This window comes from Lissotriton helveticus, chromosome 7 (genome assembly GCF_964261635.1).
Source record: "Lissotriton helveticus chromosome 7, aLisHel1.1, whole genome shotgun sequence".
Taxonomy (NCBI): Eukaryota; Metazoa; Chordata; class Amphibia; order Caudata; family Salamandridae; genus Lissotriton; species Lissotriton helveticus.
Genome location: NC_136068.1, coordinates 217,499,666 through 217,519,030, shown reverse-complemented (window position 1 = coordinate 217,519,030; position 19,365 = coordinate 217,499,666). Strand labels below are relative to the sequence as shown.

The 19,365-nt window shown below is 42.5% G+C and overlaps 1 protein-coding gene across 1 annotated transcript in view; it reads right to left on the bottom strand.

Annotated features, from left to right (window-relative positions):
* Positions 1-495: 495 nt before the first annotated feature.
* The window catches only part of CTCFL (CCCTC-binding factor like), a 270,522-nt gene continuing 251,652 nt past the window's right edge, over positions 496-19,365 (bottom strand). Inside the window, exons 11-12 of the mRNA XM_078651972.1 lie at positions 18,975-19,089; positions 496-3,334 (exon numbers count right to left, since the gene is read on the bottom strand). Of these exons, the coding sequence (XP_078508098.1) occupies positions 3,177-3,334; positions 18,975-19,089 (273 nt within the window). The 3' untranslated portion in view covers positions 496-3,176. The remainder of the gene's footprint in view (positions 3,335-18,974; positions 19,090-19,365) is intronic.

Sequence of the window (19,365 nt, the reverse complement as noted above, 5' to 3'; positions counted from 1 at the left end):
TGATATTAAGACTACTAGGAGGCAGTAGTATTGGTTTACGCTGCAGTTGGAGGTAAGATTAGATGTGAAGAGTACTTAAACATAACAGATACGTCACTAAGACACAAAAAATGTTTTCGCCACAGAGTAACTCAAACCTTTAACCAACAAAATGTGCACTGGGGGATAAGCGAAAGGATTTGTGATCCCAATGCATGATGGGAAGTGTTTTAGGCAGCATAATGGAGAAACAAAGAAAGCAAATGTGACCTTTTTCAAAAAGCAATAGGTGGCAGTGTCGAGAAAGGGTGACTATAGACGACTAGGAAGGCTATATGGTGATGCAGTGTGCAAGGTCCTATCTGGTGGCACATTTTTACAATTTGTTCCTCATTTTTCCTGTTACGTTAACCATAAAGACATATATTTATATTTATACAGTGCGTTGAACAATAATACCACACTAACTCAAGTGTACTCACTCATTCACTCAAATACAAAGGAACACCAAGTAAATGGCGATCAACAAAAGGATTTATTAAAATACATTTCTCACCAACCAACTATAATGCAAAGAAATTAAGCACATTTTTTCTTTAAATGATGGCAACGCACAATGACATTAACAAACGAGTTAACAAAAAGTTAACTTCAATGAACTTCAGAAACAAACTAATTTTAGTAGATAAGCAGACTTAATTATAAAAATGAACAAATGTTGTTTTCCATGAGAAATTATTCAAAAATACCTTTGATATAAAGAACGTAATTTGTTTCCTTCGACCTCCTCCCCTTGAAGTAATCTCAAAGATGATTTTATAGATCGGCTTGCCATCTCTCAAACAGTGGCCAATTGTCAAGGGCATATTTGTTTAAAAGCATGTCAGGTTTACCAGATTGAAGGACATTACCCCACCCTATAATTGACCCAGGGCAAGAAAATTATGGCTGCAATCCCTCTATGTCAACAACAAAAAATAACAAACTTAATATTGTATAAGGATCCATTCCTTGACACATGAAGCTGCCAACTGCTGTCTACAAACTACCACTTAGATAGTATGAAAGATATTCAGAATGCTCCAAGGTCAGAACGGCACATTTTCCTGTGTTAGGGACAGACCTCAGTGGAATTATAAGTAGTGCATTAATACACATTGCCATATTTCATGCCTATAATGCAGCAGGTTTTCCAAATGATTCCACTGGTGATGTGGCTTGGTCTTAGATCACCTGTTCATCCAATAGTGAAGGTGATAGGCCAAGCACCCTTTCAGTAGATACATATAACTTAAGTCTGTAAGAATGCAGTGCCACTCTTTTCCTGATCTTTCAGGAACAATATGCTTCCACCACTCAATGACACATCTCAGTCTAACTTTAGTGAGGTTACAACTAGCACAGCCATCTTAAATTCCCGTACCAAGTTGACTGCCCCTTTACCAGGTATTTATTTCCAAAAATACAGACTACGGAGACTCTTTGAGATGCATCAAGGGAAAAATAACTCTGATGCCACCACTCAAAACTAACAGATAAAAAAAAACACCTAACACTGAAACTTCCAATCAATGGAGGTAGTACTTGTCTCTTTGATTGTCTAGACTCTAGAACTAACATAAACAGAGGAACATGACGTCTCTTGTTGACAACATTGCTGCAAACGCAAGTTCTACATTTACATAACGCGTCAAAGACATTGCAGGATTTATCTTAACTTTTTTTAGTGAAGAGAAAACACTATAATGAAATGGGGGGCAAAATAAAGTCAATTTTGCAGTAGAACAACCCAACAATTGTAAAATCCCAGCTTTGACTGTTTTAAAGCATTACCAACAAGAGAACGATCTAAGGGCACCTAATTGTGGGGCATGCTACAGACAACCCCAGCTCAGTAAATGCCCATGACGGTGAAGCAACGAGTGAAAAGTTGTTTTTTAAAGCTGGTTTTGATTTTTTTTTTTAAAGTAACAAAGCCCAGACAATGGCATAACCTTCTGATTGTGCCGTAAGACCCTTGTAGATTCTGGTATAATCTAATTCATACACCTGAGAGGTGTATCTATGGCTGTGGAAAATTGCTCAGGCAATTGTATTTTCCTTCAATAACACCCATTTCAAAGGTGTTCATTATCCACTGGTACGTGGTGGATTGCCTTTGACGTCAAATGGAGGGCGTGCCCTGATTTGCCGAACTGTATGTTTGCTTGCTGTACAAACAATATTTTTGGAACAAAACATGGAACTATTGGGAACTGTCCAATATGTTCATTTTGTCTTTGACATTTTGATATTCCATCACAATATCGAGTTTTAAATATTGTCCTGCCAAGATACCATGAAGGTAAGCATGCATGCGTTAGTCCAGATTTACTATTGCTAACGCCTCATTGAGAACGCACACTGAGATATATATATCACCAGGGTACATAGATTCCACATTGTAAATCTATACTTTCATATATATACGTACCTTGGTGATATTTGGACGCAATATTACGAAAGGACAACATTTTGTCAGCCTATATTGTGACATCCAAGCTGGGATGGGGAGACACTGAAGATACTCTTGGAGGTCATGTGTTACTGACCCTTTCTACTCACACTTTTATGTACTCACAATAAATTTACTGAGGAAAGAGACTTCCAAGTTTTTTAGGTGGCATCACAGTTACAACATTGAAAGTTTAATTCCCTTTGTCCAGTTTATCATCCGTATACTCAAAGACCTCAATGCAACATGAGGGCTTGCGGAGGTAGCGATGACGGATTCTGAGGGCTTTCCTGGAAATATCAAAGTGTTTATATGTGTATAATTTATGAACAAAAACCACAACTATGGGAAGAGGCTAACTTCAAGTGTGAAATCTGATTGGTACCAGCAGTGAAGAGGTTTTAAAATGTGATATGACACTCCCTCAATTACAATATTAACTATTTACTCAAGGAAAGGACAAGACCAAGAAGGCCCCAGTCAAGACCCCTTGAATGCACACTTCAGGCATCATCCCCTTTGCTTTGTCTTCTGCGGGGTAAGACTGCCCAACTACAAGAAGCAGAACATTGATTTGGAAGAGAAGCCATGAAATTAACTCATTATCACTGTGTTGTTATCAGTTTAGGAACAAAGAACACATTTCAAAATGACCATGGGTTCTCCTAAGAAGTCCAGACCATTGTACCTACACCCAATTGCACTAGGTCATCATTGTGAGAAACGCCTCGCAGGTCACCTCATGATTTTCACTGGCCTTAACGATCACCTCCTTCTCCACGCTGACGGAAACCACGTCAACGATCTCGTGCTCGAACTCTGCTTCAGAAATGGCGTCTTCAATCCACATGTTATCACGGGCTTGACAGAGACAAGGAGAGGTAATTGAAGCCCAGTGTGCAGAAAGGCCTACTCACTCACTCGCATTACAGCCCCCGCCTCCTGCACTGATGAAGTGGGGGCTGAGGAATAAAAGTTCAAGAAAATGTAAGTAACTTCCCCCATGTGCAATGTAGACTTACCGCCTCTGTAATTAACTCACTTTTGCTATTACACAACTCTTTTATTTGAGCTACTTATGTAAATTACACCCGATGTGAAGTGCTCATTCAAATTAACTGATTCATAGAAACAAAGAGCCTTTTGACAACAATCATTGCCACTAGTCCTGCGCAAGCAACATACATGTGGTCAAATGGAATACAAAAGCAATCTTTTTGCCATAGGATTAAAAAAGTGTATTCTTTAATTGGGAGAAGGGTTCTCTCTGTTTGAGGAAAAAATGAATAGAAAAACTCACATTGTCTCGTACATTGTACCCAGGTAAGGATTGTGACTTACTCCAGGTTGGAACAACTGTCTTTTAACCAAAAGGAAGGAACAACATGAGAAAACTGTGTGCCTCTGGAATGTATTTGTGTATATAGGTGTTTACCCCTTCCCTGCGCGCGTCGGCCAACAGCCATCGCGAACACTACCTAGCTAGTGCTGTGCACGTCCGTTGGCCGACGCGGCCCGCCTACTCTTCAGAACTTCTGCACCGCTGCGGAATTTCCGCTGCGGTTACGGAGCTAATATGTTTTTTAAACTATTAAACCGATACAGAGGCGGTAGTCTTGCACTGATTTCTGCTACCATCCAACCCACCTGTTAGCAGAGAGAACATGCTAACTCCATCCACAGCTGACAACAGCAGAGTTTGTTCTCCTGCACTGTTAAACAAACATTTAAAATATTGTATTATTTTATTTAACAATCTTATATCGCCCTCTAGCTTCCTGGCACATTTAAGCGCCTTTCATCTAACTTAACACCAGTATATATCAGACTGGGAGAGAATAATCATCAGAAGAGTTTAGTTTCGTAGAGACGTAATGGTGCTGCAACTACGGGTACCAGACAGCCACGGTCGGTTGTAGGTGTACCTGCAGGGCGGTGACGTGGGGAGGGGGAGGGGCAGGGTAGAAATCTATGGATTACGGAGCTTTACAGGTAAGTAAACATATAAATAAATAAAACGAATTTCGTTGCGCGCACTGCATCGCATTTGGGGATGCAGTGCACGCAACAAAATTAGTTTTATTTATTTATATGTTTACTTACCTGTAAAGCTTCGTAATCCATAGATTACTACCCCCCACCCTGCCCCTCCCCACGTCACCGCCCTGCAGGTACACCTACTACCGACCGCGGCTGGTACCAGATGATTGCATGTCCTGCCCTTGGCTTTCCTTAAATGAAAAAAGAAAGTGCATTATGGAAGCTGTAGTCTTGGTTCAGTTCAGATGAACCTTTGAGTCTAACATACCTGAAAGCATTGATTTCTGATAGGAAATCCATGCCATAGCATAGAAACTAGGGGGCACATGTACAAGGAAGTGGCGGAGTGAGGCATTAGCAGTCATGGCTTAACGCCTCACTCCGCCACTACAGAAACACAAGGTTGCACCATATTTACAAGTATATGGTGCGGCCTTGAATTTCCTCCTGTGCTGGAACTACACCTAGCAGTGTAGCACCAACGCAGTCCCTCTTGCACCATAGTGCAAGGGTGTCTGCGTGCAGGGGAGGATTCTTTATGTGTAGGAAGGTGTCCCTTCCTGCACATAAACAATTCTAAAATACTATTTTGTCACTTATATATGTGCTGCTTAATGCAGCACACATGGAAGTTACAAAATGTCATTTTTCTTTTAAGGATTGTTTATGTGCAGGAAGGGTCACCTACATGAACATAAACAATCCACAGAATTTTGCTTTTCCATGTGTGCTGCACAAGGCAACACGTGGAAAAAGCAAAAACGAGGAGAAAGAAAGCATTTCTCCTTGTTTGCCAATTTAGACCAGGTTATCCCTGATCTTAATTTTTACGCTGCCTCCGATTTACGCTGCTCTTGTAAATAGGGGGCAGCGACAAAAACAATGGGTGTTGCGGTCGAACGTCCACCACAACACCCACTGTCCACCCCTTTCATGCTAAGCATAGCGTGAAAGGGGACCCTATTTACAAGTCAGCGTTAAGACAGGTTAAATGGCTTAACGCTGCCTTGTAAATAAGGTGAGGCCCTTATCGCCGTCACAATGTCACTGAAAGTGGCACTGTGAAGGCAATAGGGCTTGTAAATATGCCCCTAGATGTCCTAGTGACATGGAGTCTTTTGGTAACATTAGATGATACCAAATAATTCACTTGACAAATATGGCAAACTGTGTTGGTAGTATTTACTTATTCATTGAGAAGTTTTGTATAGCACTGTTTCTTACCTTTCAGTAAATTTAGAGCACTTTCAGGACTTAATTTGTACATCAATGATAGCCGGTGCTCAAAGCTCTCCTTAGAAGCTGGCGGCCGGTGCTTTTAAATGTCAGCGCCCCAAACACCAATGCTACTTAGTTTTGAATCCACCTCATGCCACTCCATTCCACTTCCAGGCACTCACCGCCTTCTTATCTCACTCTTGCTGGTGTCTGTTTTCTCACTTTGTGTCGATTTTCCATCTTTCTATTTCCCCTTCTTTCCCATTTATGGTTTTTTTTCTTCTCTTGCTCTCTGGAAATGTCGGATGAGGAAAGATAAGTACCGGTCCCCAAAATGAGTGTGGTGAGGCACACCAGCTCAAATTAAGTAAGCACGGAGCATGGTTATGTAGAACAGGCCGACTACTGGAAGTAAGAGTCCATTCAGGACCGGTCACCACGTCGAGGTTTTTCAAAGCAACACATTTTTCATAAGCTCTACAGTTTCAACTCAAAGTGTGGTCGAATAGTTCAGTTTTCAGGAGTTTCCTGAACCTCAGGTGGGTTGATTAAGTGGTGGTCGAGTACACAGTATTCCACAGCCTCGCCCTGGCACCCCCAAGAGATCTGCCGTTGTGTTGCAGCCTCATCATATTTCATAGAGCGCCCTAGTGAGCAGACCATTGCACAACTGCGCTTTGTGGATGGAGCACAATACCTTGAATTTAATCCTGGGATCCACCCACCAAGAGAAAGGTTTGAGAATGGGTTTGAGATGGCCTACTTTTTGAGGTCAAGATACATTCTGGTTCCTTGATCCGAAGACTTCGGAGCCGAGCAATCAGACTTGTGAGAAGTTAGTGCGAGTCCTTGGGCCAAAACGTAATACGGGGCTCCCGAATACGTCTTGCGTTTTGAACAGGTGCCACAACGGCGCCTCTTTGAAGTATTAAGGAAAGGGTTCTTCAGGGAATCGGAACACATGGCGTCAGCTCCATCTAGCGGCCACTGAACACACAACATACATTATTAATGAAGACGAAGCTTGCTTGCAATAAAAAAAATCCATAAATTCATGTTGGCGTCGGAGCGGTGCCTTAGCATGCATGTCTACAGAGCAATGGCTCCTGTACCCCATCACCTTGTGGCGGCCGTGCCTGCAGTGAGTTGTTGAAGACGATGTTACAATAACCAAAGCCCATAGGGAGGAAGCTTGATTCTCTCTCTTCGGACTGTAGAAAAGAGAGCATTTTAAAGAGAGGGGAGCATAAGGCTATTACTGTGCGTGTTTTTCAGGACTAGCTTTGAACCAAGGTCAACCAGGCTCAGAACTCTCAGCTCCCCCAGTCTTGTCACCGAGCTAACTAAAGCCAATCGTATTTATAACAAAACAGGTTTACAGTTAACATGGTATTTTGTTTTCAGAACTTCAAGGGCGCCATCTGGTGGCAAATTGCATTCAGCGCACGTCCTGCGTCTCAGCCAAAAAACTGTTAACGGCTCCCTGGAGAGGATTCAACGGGGATCTGAATTTCTTGTAAGCTGATGTCATTATGTATTGTATTGTATTGTATATAGCGCTTACTACCCCTGACGAGGTGTCGAAGCGCTTTTTTGGCGAGTAGCACGCTACTCCGGGACCCATAGAGGATTAGTGTTGAATTAGTATAGTGAAACATGCAAGTACATTTTAAGTGGTGGATAGTCAGTTATTTGGATTTGGAATGATAGCAGGACAGAGGAGGACAAAGGTTTGTATTTATATAGCGCTTGTTGACGCATGCTATTCAGGAAGCCTACAAAGTATTAGTGGTGAATTAATATGGTGAAATATGAAGTAATTTCCGTGGTGGATATTAGTCAGTTACTTGGAGTGAGAAGGATAGCGGAGGGATAGCAGAGGGATAAAAGGGGAAGAAAGATTTGCATTCATATAGCATTTGTTACCCCTGTTGGGTGTTGAATCGCTTTTCTGGCGAGTAGCACGCCACTCCAAAAACCCATAAAGGATTACTGTTGAAAATTAGTATAGTAAAAAAATATGAAGTAATTTGAGTAGTGGATATGCTATTCAGTTATTTGGGTAGTATATTAGTATAGGTTAAAAGTTGGAATTTGAGAAGTGAACATGTTAGTATGTTAATTTCGTTTGAGAAGGATAGTGGAGGGATAAAAGAGTGAATTTTTTTAGGTCTTAGCAATCGAAGGAGGCATTTGGATGAGTAAAAGGGAGTTTTGTAGGGGAGGACTCAGAGGAAAGAGTTTAGAAAGGTTTTTTTTTAGGGGATCGCTATAGTAAAAGAGGTGTCAGATGATGCAAGGAGGGGTAGAGTAGGAGAGAGTCTAGAAAGGGTTATTTTGGCAATCATAGTGGTGGTATGGGGTTTGGGATAAATGAGAGAGTGGATGTAGAGGATATATTGATAGATGTATAGGATGAGAGATAGGGTAGTGCATTGGAAGGAGTAGTAGAAGAAGTTTGAGATGAGTCAAGGTTGGGCTAGAAGATATATTTAGCGAAGTATAGGCTGAGAAATAGGGTAGTGGATTGGAAATGCTAAATTAGAAGAAAGTGATAAATATATAGATCCATAATTACATTGAAAGTATATAGATACATAAAGGAGGTAAGTATATGTAGATTACAGATATTGATAGAGGCACAGGATGAGAAATAGGGTAGTGCATTGGATATGCCTTTTCAGTAGAAAAGTAACAGACACACAGATCCAAGTACATGGAAGGTACATAGATGCACAATGGAAGTATGTACATGTAGACCAAAGATGATTTTTATTTGTTTATTATTATTATTTTTTCTATCAACAACATAATTATTTTACATGTTTATACAAAGTAATACACAAAGATAGGTACATATCTATAGTGAAATAAAAATGCTTGTATACAGAGGGATATGCTGTAAATTTCTGTTTGCGTATGGTGCTTATGTGGGGAAGAGCCAAATCTTGAGTAGTTTTCTGAAGATACAGTGGTTGTCGGTGGACCTTATGTTGTGGGGTAAAGAGTTCCATAGTTTGGCTGCTTGAACAGAGAAGGATGTGCCACTTATGGTTTTTTTCTTGTATGGTGGGATTTTGAGGCGAGATGCTCTTTTGGAGCAGAGGTTCCTTTGTTGAATGTGTTTGGTGATTTTATTCCTGATGAAGAGTCGTACCATTCCATGTATTGCTTTGTGGGTGATACAAAGCAGCTTGAACGTGGATCTTCTGGCAACCGGTAACCAATGCAGGGCTTTCAACGCAGGGGAGATGTGGTCTCGCGGTTTGACATACAAGAGTAGTCTGGCAGCCGAGTTCTGAAACCGTTGTTGTCTTTTCATGGTCGTTAAAGGTGATCCGTGGTAGAGGCTATTGGCGTAATCGAGTTTGGACAGAACAATGAAGATGGTAGCTTGGACCTTGTGTGGAAATCCCAAATGAGGGAAAATTTGTAACAGAGTCTTTATAGTAGCAAAGCTTGATCTTGCTAGTTTATCCACTTTGGCATTCATCGACAGCTTGGAGTCCATGGTCATTCCGAGGTTTCTTACTTCCTTGATACTTTAGACAGTGATCCCAGTTCATCAGGCCATGCGGCAAGCGGGTTGTAATGTTTCCCATCGCCACACGTGAGTATTTCAGTTTTTGAAGCATTCAATTTGAGATGGTTCCAGGTCATCCACTGATCCACGGCTCTGAGACAGCTGAAAATTGGTGATTTTTCAATGTCTTTGGGGCATTCCAGTTGAAGGAGTATTTGCGTGTCATCTGCATAGTTATAGCACGTGAGGTGAAATGTATTGATCAGTACTGGTAATGACTTCATGTAGATGTTGAAAAGCATGGGCGAAATGATAGAACCTTGAGGGACCCCCGCTTTTGTGGGGTGTATGGTTTGGACGAGAAAGGTAGGGTATGGATGACATTAGTTCTGTTTCGAGTGTAGGATGCTATCCAGTCTAAAGCAGTTCCCTCTATGCCGGCTTCATAGTGTCTTTGTTTCAGAGTGTCATGGTCAACCGTGTCAAAGTCAGCTGAGCGGTCCAAGAGGAGTAGCGCAGCAACCCCGTTGCGCTCAACTGTATTCTTTAGGTCATCTCAGATGGCAAGGAGGGCAGATTCAGTGCCTCTTCCCGGACGGAAACCTGTTTGGAAGTCTGAAAGTATGTCATTCTCTTCAATGAATTGTGACAACTGGGAGAACGCTGCTCTTTCTATCCGTTTGCCCAGGAACGGTCCATTTGTAATGGGTCTGTAGTTTTCAGGGTTCAGCGGGTCCAAGTTTGTTTTCTTCAGTAAAGGGCGTATGTATGACTTGTTGAGTTCTTCTGGAAATATTCCATTAGTTAAGGAATCGTTGATGATTCTTCTTACTGGAGTGGCACAGAGGTTGTTAAAATAATTGTCTTGAAAGTTTGTGGCGGACAGGGGTCAGAAGGGCTGCCAGCAGGTCTGCTTGCTTTGACCAGGTCCATAAATTCATTGTGTGAGATGTGTTGGAAAGAACGGAGAGGCTTGATTAGAGCATTCTTGGATTGTTGTTTTGTACACGGGTTAGTGCTGGTGCTTTGTTTCTGTTTTAAGTACAATTCCAATGTGTTTGCTTTGTCCGTGTAATGATTTGCCAGTTTGTCTGTGAAATCTTGAGTAACAGGATGAGTTCCTTCTAGGCAATTTGGTTTGCAAAATTCATTGAGTATTTTATAGAATTCTTTATTTGCACATTTAGAGTTTTGAATTCTGTCTGAATAGTACCTTTTCCTAGCTTTTTTGATAGCAGACTTGTATAATCTGCGAGTTTTCTGTAGGTAAAGTTTATTATGTTTGGCGTTTGTTTTGAGCCAGGTACGTTGCAGCTTTCTAATTTGTTGTTTTATGTCTTTTATTTCTATGTTTCTCCAAGGCGCTTTTTTTCTTTTGTTCTGTTGTGTGGTTTTGAGTGGTATCAGGATGTCAAAAGCTTCCTGTAGCCACTCGTATAGATTTTGAACAGAATTTATGCTTTCCAGATTTGTACTGGATGTTAGTTGTGTTTCCAAGTGTTCCAAATTGAGTTTGTTCCACGGACGATAGGTAGATGGATGTAAGGTAGTTTTAGGTGAGTCGCTTAGCGTTGTTTTATGTTGGAAGGCAAGCAAGTGGTGGTCTGACCATGTGACTGGAGTTATAGTTTGAAAGGTAACAAGTGCAATATTAGCAAAAATGACACCTAGGATATGTCCAGCGATGTGTGTCGGATTGTGGACAATCTGATGCAGGTTCAATGCATCTAGGCCGGTGATTATAGTTTTTGGCTGGGTCATATTGGGTTTATCAAACCAAATGTTAAGGTCACCCAGAATGCATAGGTTGAAGTGTATTGTTATCAGGTTTGAAACTATATCTAGAAGTGCGTCTGGGAATATTGCCTTGCTAGGTGGAGGTCTGTAAAGGAGCAGGAAGTTACAGGAGGAAGACGGTGTAGGATTGCATCTTGTTAGAAGAGCCTCACAATTCTTTATGGAGATGTTGTCAATTTTAGTGATATGTATTGTTTGCCTGAAAACAACAGCTAGACCACCTCCTTTTTTGGCTATACGATTTTGGGTGATTATTTGATAGCCTAGAGGAATGGCTTCATGCAGGACTGGAGCCATATCTTCTCCCAACCATGATTCGGTTATGAATAGTATGTCTGGTTTTGCATCGGTGAGTAGGTCGTGGATGTGATGCTTGTTTTTAGAGAGGGATCGAGCATTTATTAGTAGACAGTTCAGTGAGTGGCCTTTGGTGATAGTGGGACTTTGTTTGGTAGAAGAGTGATCAGTATTGTGTGGGTTTGTAGCAGGTGTGTTTTTAGTCCTGGTATTAGCTGTATTAGGATAGCAATTGTGTAGCTGTTCTGTATCGTGTTCCTCATCCAGCATGCTAAGAAGGCATTTTGATGGGTCTTCATGTGTATGTATTGGAGATGGTGTTTGAGAGTGAGTTGGAGTGCTGTGTTGCTTCTGTGGTGTAACATTGTTGTGAAGTAGACATGGGGAAGCAAAGTTGTGACGTGTGGCATGTTGCTTATATTTTTTGTGTGTGTTTAAGGCGGAAGGTGTATGAGTCAGGGGAGGTGGTGCAGCATGAGGGTCATGTAGTAATGTTCTAAATCCAATGGATGAGAGGCGGTTAGAAGAGAGGTGCTGTATTGCTGTATCTGTGTTAGGTGTGGTGGAAGATTGAAAGCTTGGCATTGGAGTTTGTTCCTTTGTGTGGTTTGAAAGGTGTGTATATGTTTGCATTTTGAGATGGTAAGTATTATTAGGTGTTGCGCTTTGAAGATCTTGTTGTGCTGGTGTGTGTGATATGTTTTGCTTTTGAGGAGTAGTGAAAAAGGGTGCCGATGTATATGTTTCATGCAATGGATTTGGTTGTGTAGTATTGTTTGTGAGAGGAGGATGTGACGTAGAGGGGGTGGTGATGTGTTTATGAGTAGAGTGTATATTGTGTGTAGGAGGGAATGAAGTAGAGGTGAGAGTGTTTATCTTAGACTGGTTTGTTGCAAGAGTTACAAAGTGTGGTAGTGTGCAGTGTGTGAGTTGTGCGTTAGTGTTATTATGGTAGAAGGGAGAGGAGGGTGCTTGTTGGGCAACTGATGGAAGGATGATTATACGTTTTCTAGTGATAAAAGGTGGTCTGTTAGGTGTAATTACAGGAGAGAGAGTGTGTCTGAATGGGATGTAGTTATGTGTGGTGTTGATTGGCGTGTTAGTGATGAATGTATTGGTTAGTGGTATAAGATAGAGTTGTGTACTGTTTGTAGGTGATGGTGGATATGTGTGGCATTTGGGATAGTAGGGTGTGTAGATGTGGTTTGGTTGGGTTTGTAGTGCAGGCTGGTACATTAATCTGTGCATAGTGTTGTGCATGGTGTACATTTGGTGCATCGGGTACGAGCTGAATATCAAGTCATAATTTTATTCTGACCTGTATTTTTAAGTTTTCACTTCACGAATGCAAGACTCTTGAGCACTTTGTACCTGTAACAAACAGTCTTGATAAATTATGTATAATCGAGTTCGTTTAGACAGGCCTCTTCAGGACCACCCATCACATCTGAAGAGGGGACTTGTGTGCATCAATTACACGGCCACAATCCGGGGCTAAAAATGTGCACATGCAGTAGTGTATTGCAATATTTATATATGGGTGCCGAAGCATATGGTTGCAAGTTGGGATCAAAGGGTTTCTCAGCCCTCGGCTGCACCCACTTTCTGATGAAAATGCCTTTGTGGCACCGAGGTGGGGTGCCCGCGTGAGCCCTTGGGAGGAGTGGCACTAGTTTGTTTCTTACACAATGGCAGCTGTGATGTGAACTATTCTGTGGCTGCGACGCACAGTCAACCAGTGATGAGGATTTTGCAGGTCGTAAGGGACGTGGGATTTAAACATGAAGGGGTGCCGCCCTTAGGCATCCGCGTTCAGGGGCATAGCCAGGGCACAAGTCCTAAAAAAAGAAGTGGGGGGACGCTGATGTCACGACAGTAAGTGATGTCAAGAAAGCTGGCTTGCACCATCAGACTCATTGCCTCCCTCGCTCACCCCTTAGATGAGATTGCATCAGAGAAGCCAGTGCGTGAGCAGCATTCTGAATGAGCTCCAATCTCGCCCCAGAGAGGCCAAAGAGTAAATGTGTGGCTCCATTTGCTCCAGTTATCGAGATCCCGGTAAAATATGTGGGGGAATGCCGTCCACCCGCGTGGTACCCCAACTCGAGACCTGGGCATAGCTACGATGTAGAATTCTGCACCCTGCTCTCAATTACCGCAAATACACACCACAACCTGTCAATCAATGTGCGAAGCCACTTCAGATGTAAATGGAGAATGAAATAAAAGGAGGGGGAGGGAAGAATATTTACATTTGCAAGAAGTCAATCACCGACCCAGGGGTTTAAGTAACTGCAACGAGTTAACTGGAACCTGTACACTACGGTCCTCAGAGGGTTAAGGCCCTAAGGGCAGACTGTGATTCATCTGAGGGGACAGCTTTCGCCTTAAGAAACACTTAGCTATAAAGATCAAGAAAAGCAAAATGACCAAATGATGGACGGAATGCTGAACAATGCAAACATTCACCCTCAGTCACAAAGACCAGGGTTTGATCCATCGTTCTTTTGCTCACCACGCCATCCCAAGTTGGACCCAGCCATATGCAAATCAGTCTTGACCTTGTTCCTCATGACATACCCTTTGTCACCCTAAGTGGGAAAGGTAAGCCCAGACGTGGGTCCACAGCTGTTGCTTTGAACAAAGTCCTCATGGAGCCCGAGGGGATTTCAGCCTCCTCGGGCTCCGTGAGGCCATTGTTTTACAAATTAGAACATTCTGTCCCTCTAGGGGCAGAATGTTCTATTAGCCTTGAAATCCTCCGCAGTGGGCTTACAGGCGACTAAATGCCCTCTCCCTTGTTTAAGGCCCACACCGAAGGAGCGGTCCTTTAATGGCGGTAGTGCCCGCTAAGTCGGGGTCTAAGGCTATAGTATTGTATAGTATGTGGACAACATTTAAACCACCTGTGAATGCTATGAGACCAAATGTCCATGAGGACACATACTCCTTACAGTGGTAAAATAGGTAACTAAGTTAAGAGTTTACTGCCCAGTTCACAAAGACACATGGGGAGATGAGGCTTGCATCGTGCAGACAGCACAACACAGAGTGCACATACAGGATAATATGGCCAAAGTTCAGGATCAGCAAGACAGTACTTCATATTCGTTTTAACTTCAGAGTAAGTTCTGCAACACCAGCTAAGATTTGCTCAACCAAGCCGAGAACTTTTAGCTGCTCCCACTGAACCTAGGAAAATGCCTTACTCTAGAGCAGTAAGTTCAGCTGATGTGTCCTCCATGGCAGTAGAGGAGCTGTACTTCCAGGAATGGTGAGGAACATCCCCTTCACTCAAGGACCTGACCAAGGCCGTAGCCGTAGGAGAAAAGACTATTTGAGAGAAATTCTGGAGAGCAGGCACAAGGATGTGTCCATTAGCTGCATGTTCTTACGTATTTTTCTGCTATGTCTACCTCACACGCTAGAATGTAAGACATGATGAAGATATCAAAGGGCTGAACCTGTTCCTGTCTTTTATGTAGGGTACAAACTATTGCAGGGTGGGATTCTGGGTGCTGTCAAAAGTTGCCCCCTGGGTAAGCGGGCTTAGAAATCCTGCATTCTATTCTTTAGTGCCGTGAGAAATCCAGCAGCTCTCATAGCATCAGTGGTCTCTGATATCTCATCCGAGGATGTATGACGTTACAACGCATACTTTTATCACGCATACCTTTACAACGAGGTTTTTACCACGCATACCATTACAACGCATAGCGCTTAGAGGTGCTGGATAGTGGTAAGTATAATTTTCTATTCCAACTCCAGTCCCCGTGGATACTAGGGAAGGTGTTGGATAGAAAATTAAACGTATTCCCTATCCTAGAGCGCCCCCCAGCGCAATGCATTGTAATGGTAGTGCGTTGTAAAAATTTCGTTGTAAACGTTACATACCCACATCCGATCTTCAGAATAAGGGTCATAACCATCACAGGACCTTGATAGGACCTCAACCTGCAGTGTTGTCAGTGCTGGTCGTATTTCTGAAGATGCCTCCTGCCTCGATGGGCTTTTCTTCTCTTTCCCACTGCGACTACTTAGAGTCTTGAAGTCTTCTTACTTCTCCTTGCCCTCAAGACATTTAACATGAAGTTGACCATGGCTGTCGGCTCTCCCGTGTGGTTCTGCCTTAGATCTTTCCTCTCTTTCTTCCTCTGTCTCAAATAATTGAGCTGCAGGTTATGTTGGAATCTTGCTTGGCGAGGTGTGATCCAGCAGTAGACATACCGTCACCACAGTGACAGATCAGAGCACCTTTGGTTGAAACAAAGCCTGGCTAACAAAACAGCTTTGTTGTGCAGACTAGAAGTAAATGCAGGAACAGCACAAACCTGTATTCAACTTCTACCTGTCAGCTAGGGTGAAAGCAACTGAAACGTAAACAATCCATTGGTAGATTGGCCAAGCTCTCTCGTCAAAGAAGGTGAAGAGACTTAGAAAAGGCACTCAGAACAAGAAAAAGGCCAAGTACAGTTTGTATGAAGTATGATGACATGGAGAGCTATGTAAAAAAACAAGTAAGCTATGTAAAAACAAGTAACTCCTTGCTCTTTTTACAATAATCCCTTCTTAGGCCTAGATTCATCAAACAAAAATCTGCTCGCAAAGGGGCAGATTCTCAGAATCTGCCCCTTCGCGAGTGGTATTTTTGCATTTGGGATGCATCATCCCAAATGCAAAAATCACAATTTTAGAAATCGCTAAATTGCGAATATTTGCATTTAAGGAATGTCAAATTGAGATTCCTTAAATGCAATGCATGAAAGTTTTTAAAATAGCGAATTCGCTAATAGGGCACGCAAATTACCATGAAGTACAACTTCATGGTAATTTGCAAAAACTTTGAAAAATGCACTAAAGTGCATTTTTCAAAGTTTCATGTTGCGCACACACATGCCCTAAGGGCACGTGTGTGCGCAACATATGTGCACATATCAATTTCAGGGGTGCAACAGGGTGTCCTTTGGACATCCCTGCACCCTTGAAATCGCAATCTCAATTTGTGAAGCGCTAATTGCGATTCGCAAATTGAGATTGTCTTCCCATTCATTCCTATGGGCCTCTAGGCCCATAGGAATGAATGGGGAGGTATTCCTTAATTGCGACTCGCAATTCGCGAGTCGCAATTAAGGAATTCTAAGAAATCGCTATTTTTTAAGTGATTTCTTGATGCATTCCATTTTGCTACTCCTTAATAGCGAATCGGTATTTTTCGCTATTAAGGAATCACAAATTGTGTTGTTGATGCATCTGGGGCTTAGTCTATAAAATAGCTAATTTTTGAAACTGTGCGATCCAGAAAACAGGAAGATCTACATCTAGAGAAGTACTCTAGGGAAAAAACTTCTCCACATGTACAGGTGGACTAAAAATAAAGATGCCTAGAGGACCTGCAAGTCAAACACCTCATCTCACAGCCACGGACCCCCTAAATTGGCCCTCTCAGCTTGCATGAAAATAAGGAGATCAAGTACAAGTTGCCTTTGCGTGTGATCCTGGTGTTCTGAGTTGTGCAAAGTGATAATACTGCTGAGATTTACCCCCGTACACCCTCCACTCTATAACACCTGGTGAAATTTGCACGGGGAAATTAAGTTAGAAAGAGGGATAAAGAATAGTAAAGAGGTGAGCTACCTCCTTTACTGCAGGTGGTTAACCATGATTCCAAAATCTGAAACCCAAAATTGCCTCCAAGGAATCAAGTTTACCAAAGCGTGGAATGACCCGTCTGTAACTCCTGTGAGTGTGCCCTGCACAAGTCTCTTCGTATTTTTTTTGTCAATCAACTCTGTAAAACACTGAGGCCATCACTGCAAGTTGAGGGCTAAATTCCAGCCCCTTCTTAGATGGGGGTTAGGAGTTGTGTAATATTTACCACGCCCTCGCAGTTTTCTCAATATAGATTCTGGCAGGACGTAAGTGCGAAAATGTATTGTCCCAAAAGGCTCTGGAAGAAGGTAAGGCATTCTGAATTTGGTGTTTTAACACCAATGCTGCATGTGAAGCCTATTTTCTGGTTCAAAACTTGGAACAGCAGGCGTTTTCCATACATTTTAATTGCTGTCATAGTACAGGTCTATTTACACAAAGGCCTTCACCACGAGTGGCCTGTAAAACTGCAGCCCCAGAGCAAATGCCTGCTTGTCCGAGGTCGCAATTTCAAGTTTTGCAGACTTTGTCACACTCAGTAAGTGACCAACATCACAAAGTCCGACCGTGGAGTTACATTTTTGCACGTAAAAGCTTCAGGGGCCTCATTTATGAAAGCCTTGCGCCATCGGTGCGTCACATTTTCCCATGTTAAAAGTGACGCACCGGCGGCGCAAGGCCTTCATAACTAAGGCCCCAGGATTTTAGCATGAGAAAAATGCTGAGCGGCGGCTCCTCCACGATGGCGGAGGAGCGCTGCCCCCCCCGCTGGCCAGCTGAGGGAAAGAAAACATAAAATGATAATAAAACAGTATTATTACCAATGTATCTTTCCTCTGGACGGAGCCAAGTCTTTGGGGCGCGGTAATGCCATGACAGGCATGGAAGGGGAGTGGTGGGCAGTACTTCTTTCAGTACGCATGACGGTTTGGCTGGCCGTCTTAGGATGGCCAACCCGTCATGCGCATTGACATCTACCCAACCCGAGCTGCATTGCCGTGTGGAGAGAACAGCAGGCAAAGGCTCCCAGTCCCCCTTGGAGCAGAAAACAAGCCTGCTCAACCACTCCCAGTGCTTCTCTCATATTTGCTAGCATGATAGAAGAGCTGAGATTGGCTGTGGGAAGTTTGGGAGCCTCAGCACGTCCACAGGAGGAAGGAGAAAAGCGGCGATCAGAGAGGAGCAGCTAAATTATTTTATTTATTTTACCATCTGTCTGTCTCACACCACGCCCCTCCCCTGCCACTCTGACACGAGACCAGCCACTACTTAAAATGCTCCCCAATTACTAAGAAACAGGAGAGAATTGCCAATATTGATACTTGATTTGGCTCTAATTTGTACCCTAAGTACAGACCACAGTTCAATACTTTGATGTGCTATTCAATAGCTGTTTATTCTGAAATAATTTGATAATACACATTTTTTAAGTTAGTGTAACAGGTCAAACAATTTTATGTAACAATCATGAAAATAAGGACACAGCCAGTGGAGTAAAACCTCATATATACCATCACTCATTACTAATGTGTATTATCAAATTATTTCAGAATAAACAGCTATCGAATAGCACATCAAAGTATTGAACTGTGGTCTGTACTTTGGGTACAAATTAGAGCCAAATCAAGTATCAGTATTGGCAATTCTCTCCTGTTTCTTAGTTTTAGGCTCAGCCTTACTGAATAGAGCCAGTCCGTATTGTTATTAGTCCCCAATTACTGAGGCATGTGGATTTTGGTGTTGTAAGCACTGTTATTCCCCATTATTAGGGAAGCTTGTATTGGTGGCATTTCTTGCATCTAATAAATAACATCCCCAGAGTATTGGTATTATCAGGAGCGATAAATATCACATCAATCACAGGACCAAAGACAACCTTAAGGACAAGTCAAAGGGATGAATCTAATGACCCATCTAAAGTGCTGTCATTCTCTGTGATCTCTAACTGTTGGCACTCAAATTTCGTCAGTCATTCACCTTTTTCATTACGCTCAGACTGCCAGTCCTGACTGCTGTGCTTGGATTTTCTTCTTTTTGAGGTCTTGTATCTCCTAGCTTTCTTGCATCTCTCGGTGTGCCTGCGCATCGTATTCTGTTGATAAAGTAGAAAGCAAAATTTTCAATGGACAAAGTATGATGTCACTCAATGCTCTTTACCATAATGTAATTGAGGATAGCAGAGAGGTAAAGGAGACCATGGCGGCCCCAACCACCATAACTCAGATCCACCAGCCGTCCAAGTAGAAAAACCTTGGGGCATATTTAGGAAGGTTTTGCGTTGCCCATGCGCCACACAAGGGGGCACAAATTTGACATAAACAAAGTGAGATTTATCAAGCCACACAAGGCTGCCTTGTGTAGTCCAGGA